The sequence below is a fragment of the Zootoca vivipara genome, chromosome 7, assembly GCF_963506605.1.
Source record: "Zootoca vivipara chromosome 7, rZooViv1.1, whole genome shotgun sequence".
Taxonomy (NCBI): Eukaryota; Metazoa; Chordata; class Lepidosauria; order Squamata; family Lacertidae; genus Zootoca; species Zootoca vivipara.
Window position 1 is genome coordinate 38,794,619 of NC_083282.1, and position 7,227 is coordinate 38,801,845.

Here is a 7,227-nt window from a genome sequence, read left to right on the forward strand (position 1 = left end):
TCAGGAGGGAAGATATGACCAGCATCTTCTGTTTGATCATAGAAATGGTGTCCATTTGCCAATCTATGGAGATTTGTAATAGGACCCAGGAAGGAAGGAAGGAAGGAAGGAAGGAAGGAAGGAAGGAAGGAAGGAAGGAAGGAAGGAAGGAAGGAAGGAAGGAAGGAAGGAAGGAAGGAAAAGAGACAGAATAGAGAGGTGCTCCCAAATAACTGTACAACATCAGGACTGCCAAGTTTTGCCTGGGCACTACGCTCGAGCAAAATGGATTGATCCAGCCCTGCCAGAGAGTTCTGCCTTACCTTTTTTGTGGAGATTTATCCGAGCCCGCACTACATTTGGATGGTCAGGCCCAAGTCCAAGGATTCGCATAGCTATATAGCTGAAGGTTGTGCCTAATACTGTTGACTGTTCTGTAAGATGGCTACCATAAAGAGAGATCAAAGAGCCATTAGAAAATAGACCAGAGTGTTTGGATGTCTAGAAACCTGTTTGAATTGTTTAGTTTCCATTAACTTAAATTCAAAAACTTCTCTGAGAATTTGTCAGAATACTCCAACAATACCCAGTCAGCTAGCCATTAGCCAGGCTACCACAGAATACCTACTTTTGTTTTCTATTTCCTTTTTTTAAAGTAATGCCTTAATGGAGGACATGTAGTGCTTTGAAATGTTTCTTTTCAGGAGACAGCATGGGCTTGAGAGCAGCTCATACAGCCGGAATACCAGATGAAATTCCATTCCAAATAAATAAGAGCTGATCTTGGTTAATGAGAATGTAGATTCTGAATTCAGATTCAAAGCTGAGTCAAACCCCGAACTATTTTGTGGTTTGCTATTGGTTTGACAGGATACATTTGGATGGAGGCAACCTGGCTTCCCCAGACCATTTATCAGTTGTAATACTTCCTACAGGTGGTACTTTTTAAAGGCAAGAGGGATGTCAGAAATCATGTCTTCATTATTGTTGCCTCTCTCCACCCCTCATGCCACAATTCTATTTTTCTCTGCCACAGCTGGGCAGCTTCAGTACATGCTGAGTCCAGCTTGCATTTTGGTCATCTACCCTGCTGCCCTGTCCGCATGGTGAGTATTGCTCACAGTCAAAAGACAGCAGAATGCAGAAGTGATTTAAAGTAGCCTTCATGGGGGAATTGCATCATGGACCAGCCCAAGACAAAGATATGCAGAATTAGAGCATCTCTTCCCAGGCCACTCTAAAGAAGCTCACACCCTCCTTGGACTACTCACAAACTCCAGCCACCATCTGGAAGCTGTTGTGAGAAGATGTAACGCAGGAGCTCTCTCTCGTACTCTTCTGGCAGTGAGATCTTGGCAGCATAGCATGACATCAAAAAACCTGTTTGATTTTTTTTAAAAAAGATAACAATGTATAATACTTCACAATCTCAGTTTTGGCTTGATTTGTTTGGATACCGCCTGTTTGGATATCGAAATGTAACTTGTGCTTTTGTACCCCTGGTAGGTAAAAGGTCAAACATAACAAGATTTAATTGGCTTTTCCAATTGCCAAAGCCATGTTAAAAACTAGGTTATGGGACATAGAGCGCCAGGAACTGACTTTAGCTGCAAGAAAAACATGTTCCCCTCTTTATTTCCAACTCTCTTGGGCGCAGGAATCTAATTCCAGCTATTTACAATTTCCGTTTAACCCACAAGAAAGAAGGGCTTTCTCACTAGCTAGGTTCAGTGCTAACCCCTCTAACCTCCTCTGGGGTAGGTTCGCAGGGACTGCTGAAGGAGACAGGATCTGCCCATGAGACGCCCATCTGGTTGAAACTTTAGCTCATATAGTCCTTAAATGTATGACGATATCCGCCAGCAATACCTGGACCAACTATGTGTTCCAAAATGGAAACCGGAGATAGAGGTTATAGGGGGAGAGACCAGGAGCGTACCAAGACTGTAGCTAAGTTCCTCTATTTGATCTTTTGCCGCCAAAGTACACTACAGGATCCTGCCCCCATTGGAGACCCACAGAGGTGAAATAGATTGCTGGCCTTCTCCCCCTTTTGGCAAGTGACTGTACTGATAAGTTGGCGACGTGATTGTACAGGACTATGTATTTTAAATGTTTGAAAATTATGCCAATAAAGGTTTTGATTGATTGATTGACAAGATTTAATTATCTAGCAAGTTTAGGCAAAAGATAATCACTTCTGCCCCCTCACTAGAAGGTGCATAATTTCATTCTGGACTATTCAATGTTGGATGCTGCTTACAGTAATTGCCTGGAGCTCTATGCACTTCCCCTGTGTGGTGAACCACTGAACAACAGGCAGCAGGATTCTCAGTGAACTATCTTCAAATTGCTGGTCCAGGTGGGGATTCAGAGGGGTATTACCCAATCCTATCAGGTGATGCCAGAGGGCAAACCTAGGACCTTCTGCATGCAGGGACTGAACTGAATTCAGCTTCTCTCACTTCATTTCAAAGTTTGGTTCACTTTTTTGCATCAGTTTGTGATTGATTTATTTTTAAGTCTTCATGAAAATTCATCATCTCAATATACACATTTTTGCAAAGCTATTATTATTATTGTTGTTGTTGCTGCTGCTGCTGTTGTTACTCTAGTATATGGCATTCTACACATTATGTAACTGGAGAAGTGCACTACAAAATTCAGTGAATAGCAAATGTCAATGGATGCCTGTGCTTCAGTTCTCATACTGTTTCCGAAAGCACTAATAAAGCCTTTACTGCAAACTAAATCAAATTTCTCTCACATCTCTATCTCTACGCAAACCACATTTATTTATTAATATTTATTTATATACCACTTCAGTGTAGTAAAGCTTCTAAGTGGTTTACAAGAAATATTAAAATTTTCTGTAAAACAGTTAAAAATAATACAGATTTATTTTTTTTAAACCATCTGGTCTACCACATCCCCATACAGCTATGTGATGCCAACAATGAGCAATATCCTGTGCAATGGAGTCAATGGATTACCCCCCTGCTTGGAATGCACTGAAGTGGTATTCTGTTTTGTGAGAGAGGCTAGACTTAGTTTTCCAAAACAGGTGGGAATTGTTTAGTTTAAAATATTCTGAGAATGAAGACTATTCCAGAAAGTTGACCAAAGTCAGTCTGAACTGGCTTGAATAAGATAAACACCTCTGCTTACCCAAGAAGAAGAAAACCTATTTAGCTGAATTACAGTTAAATTCACAGGTGAGATCTCTTTGTTCCTTTCATAGCTAAAGGCTTACAGGTCCATTATTCTAGATTATTCTGACTTCATTGGAAAGCGCGATAGCTTTTGCTTTGTTGCAGAAAATCCCAAGTTGGATCCTGGGCATAGAGCTGGGGAAACCAAAGAGGGTTGCCAGCAGTTCAGTGTTCAGATAGATGTGCCAGTGGGATAAGGCAGCTTCCTATGTTATTATGATGAACAGCTTTGTAGAGGCAAAAGAAAGACAACTAATTTAAGCAGTTTCAGGGGTTTCTGAAAATGTTCACCTATTTGTGCCTAGCCTATCTGGTAAAAAAAAGAAAAGAAACAGATTTATAGAAAATATACAGGGAGGCCAGTTAATGTATTTGTGGTAAGTCTGTTAGCGTCCCTGTACCTGGTCCAAGAGCGACGACACCAGAGCACTCCATAGGCCAATGGCCATCTTCCGCTTGCAGGCCAGAGAAGAATTTAATCGCTTTCTGGACTGCTTCCTGGGCCGTATTGGCTTTGGGCAAGTCTGGAAAGAACTTACTCTGTAAAACAAAATGGGGGAAGTAAGAGAAATGTACAGAAATTAAAAAGGCTGGCTACAGTACAAAGTACCGGTATGCATAGTGTTAACTGTCCTGCTACATATAATGCAACTGTTTGGTCATTTTAAAATAAATATAGCCTAGAGACATCTCTGAGCTCTTAGATCAGTGATCCACAAGGGACCAGAAGATCATGTAGCCCAACTCCCTTTCCACAAGTAAGAACCCAACACTGACTCTGGCTTGCCGATGAACTCACTCAGCACAAGCTCAGATAACAATCACAGAGCAGCTACCTTGTAGAAAGTGATATCAAAGTTATGTATTCCAGTATTTCCAGTAGATCGGCATATTCATCTTATTCAGGGTTGTCTGTCTTTCAAGTATAAGATAAGCCTGACCAAGTGGCAGGCAGTTGGACTAGATGACCCTCACGATCCCTTCTACAATCTATGATTCAATGAAAGCAATAACCAAGCTCCTGTGTTCCTGAGGTGTCAGAAAATGAGAAGCCAAAAGAAAAATGACCCAGCCCTTGGGAATCTGCAGCAAGCCAAGCCCAAGCCAGCAGTCCTCATGCCCTCTACTCCTTTTGTAGACTTTCAGTGTTGTACCATCTGTTATCATTAAGCCACTTACAATGTCCAGCCCTAAAGTGTAAGCCTCTAGTGCGTTCTGTTCACGGGCACATTCTTCATTGTCTGCCACGTAGTACCATTTATGCCGCCCTTCCACGGAGCTGAATCGCCAGCGAGTAAGATCAGTTTTGGGTTCTATTTCATGTGCACCTTTTCTTCTGCGCAGACATCTACCAAAGAACACAGAGGGGGGAGTTTGAAACATGCAGGCAGATTTTCAGTTTGTCATCCTGCCACAGGAAATTAATCTGAAACCAATTTTGTGCTCATTCCTGCCAAATGTGAGGGACAGACTTTTCTATTGATTTCAGTGGGTCTATTCATGACTAATTTGTCCACTGATTTCAGTGAGTCTACTCTGAATATGGCATATTCATACACCACCCATAGATCCTTTGCTTTTTCTAACTAGCTCATTATGGAAACACTTCCTATCGCTTATCCATCGGCTGCTTCCCAAGAATGGCTCCTCTTCTTTGTGTGCAGGTAAGCCTACCTGACCCTACCTGGCCAATCCCCCTGGCACGCCTACCTCTGGCTGGATTGGTCAGCTTACTGAGTGGGCGGCGACTCCAGCCTCAGGTAGCCAGTGCCAGCCTCCAAACTTCTAGAACTGCCCTAGGGATCCCAGGGGGGGCTGCACGCGACTGCGCAAAATGCGCCTCCCCTTTATGTTGGATAAGCGGTCATTCTCTCCAACCATATTTTTGTCCCAGTTGTTCAGAGCACAAAGAGGGATGGTTTATAAGTTTCTTTTATATCCTGCTTCATTCCAATGACAGAACTCATTTTAGGGTTCTTAAGTATGGAAGTCACAGATTGATCAACAGGACTTATTGCTGCAATCTCTTGCATACCTTTCCTGGAGGAAAGCCCCAGGGAAACAGTGGTACTTCCTTCCGAGTAAGCCTGCATAGGATTGTCCTAGTAGACTAAAGGTAAAGGTAAAGGGACCCCTGACCATTAGGTCCAGTCGTGACCGACTCTGGGGTTGCGCGCTCATCTGGCCGAGGGAGCCGGCGTATAGCTTCCAGGTCATGTGGCCAGCATGACAAAGCTGCTTCTGGCAAACCAGAGCAGCACATGGAAACGCCGTTTAGCTTCCCGCCATAGCGGTTCCTATTTATCTACTTGCATTTTGATGTGCTTTCGAACTGCTAGGTTGGCAGGAGCTGGGACCAAGCAACGGGAGCTCACCCCGTCACAGGGATTCGAACCGCCGACCTTCTGATCAGCAAGCCCCCTAGTAGACTATTCCATGTTTAAAATTTAGGGGTGATTTTCTCATAATTGGCCTATTATACACCTCCACTATGGGACCCGGGTGGCGCTGTGGGTTAAACCACTGAGCCTAGGGCAGTTCGAAAGCATGTCAAAATGCAAGTAGATAAATAGGAACCGCTACAGCGGGAAGGTAAACGGCGTTTCCATGTGCTGCTCTGGTTTGCCAGAAGCGGCTTTGTCATGCTGCCCACATGACCTGGAAGCTATACGCCGGCTCCCTCGGCCAATAATGTGAGATGAGCGCGCAGCCCCAGAGTCGGTCACGACTGGACCTAATGGTCAGGGGTCCCTTTACCTTTACCCTTATACACCTCCACTAATTGAACTGTTTTCGACATCAATAATTGACAAATAATAAGGACCACTGATTCAGTTCCAAAGAGAGTTAATATGTATGTACTGTGCTGCACTCTGCTTTAGTCACTAATTTATTTGCAGCCAGATATTTTGCCCATCTTCTGCTTATCCCCTTCATTTATCTAATTGGGTTTGCTAAACTTAACATCAACACATCCAGTTTCATGTCATTTATCAACTGTATTTCTGAATCAAGAAAAGCCAAAATGCTGCCTTTTTATTACTTAAATCATCAGGTTAATTGCCCTTCCCATCTTATTTCTGCAAATGTTTCCTGTAATAAAGCTTGCTTAATCAATATGAATGATGTCAAGCACTGGCACACTTTGTTATTTTATTTAACCATCATCCTAATTCAAAGCATATAGATTGCACACGATGTACTTACGTCCCAGCAGACATCTTCTTGGGTTGATGAAACTGCCTCAGATTGTTCTGGTTATATTTTAGATGTTGCCAGACAGGCACAAAGGACACTGAATAGGACGCTGAACTCTTGTACTCTGGGCTAGAGTTCCTGCCTCTGAAGGTCCACAATTCCTAAAAACATGCAGGCTCACATCCAGTAAAATACTTGAAGGCTACCGTATTTAAAGACTGACCTAACCAATCACAGCAAGAATAACTTTACAGGGTGGGATCAGGAGTGTTAATGTAATCAATGAAAGGCAAACCCACAATAACAAATGTATGGCAGGGCTATCCTTGATGCATTCCACAGACTGGTTCTGAAGATAAAAATCTATCATGAGTAAAGTAACTTACTGTATATATATATTTCGAAACCTGGTTGAGAGTGCAAGGGAAGGAGGAGCAAAAGAACTGGAACCTGTGGCAACCAGTGAGAGAGGGAACACAGGACATAGATTTAAACCAACAACCTCTGGAATATGAGATTTGGGAACAGGTTCTCCTAGTGAGAGGGGGAGAGCCTGCCCCAATCAGAGACTATGATGCTTGGGCAAAAGAACAAGAAGGGGTATAGAGAGGTGCTTTCCTAGTGGGAGTAGGAGAGCACAATCCATACGGTGCGCAAGTTGTGGGATTGGAAACTGTAAAAAATGAAAACTAGCATGGGGAATGTGCTAAAGAATATACACAACAGAAACAGAATGGGAGGGTGGGAAAACAGCAGGGATGGGAGTGGACGAAAGTTGGTATAGGATGAAAGACTTAGGGATTTTGTAATTGATGGATGGATTAAAAAGGTCTGAACT

General features: G+C 43.0%; 1 protein-coding gene across 1 annotated transcript; it reads right to left on the reverse strand.

The window, feature by feature from the left end:
* Window positions 1-249: 249 nt before the first annotated feature.
* Window positions 250-6,506, reverse strand: LOC132592484 (lanosterol synthase-like). The gene is made up of 5 exons (XM_060277466.1): window positions 6,399-6,506; window positions 4,371-4,539; window positions 3,593-3,731; window positions 1,251-1,359; window positions 250-424 (listed from the first exon to the last, which is right to left on the reverse strand). The coding sequence occupies exons 1-5, from the start codon at window positions 6,410-6,412 to the stop codon at window positions 250-252; spliced, it is 606 nt and encodes a 201-aa protein (XP_060133449.1). The 5' UTR covers window positions 6,413-6,506.
* Window positions 6,507-7,227: the final 721 nt, after the last annotated feature.

Excerpts from the sequence above, each read along its gene's own strand:
- LOC132592484 (XM_060277466.1), bottom strand. Across the intron at positions 1,360-3,592 it reads TGTCGTCGCTCTTGGACCAG|GTTTTTTGATGTCATGCTAT; the intron begins GTACAGGGACGC and ends AAAATCAAACAG. Across the intron at positions 425-1,250 it reads CCAGATGGTGGCTGGAGTTT|CCATCTTACAGAACAGTCAA; the intron begins GTGAGTAGTCCA and ends TCTTTATGGTAG.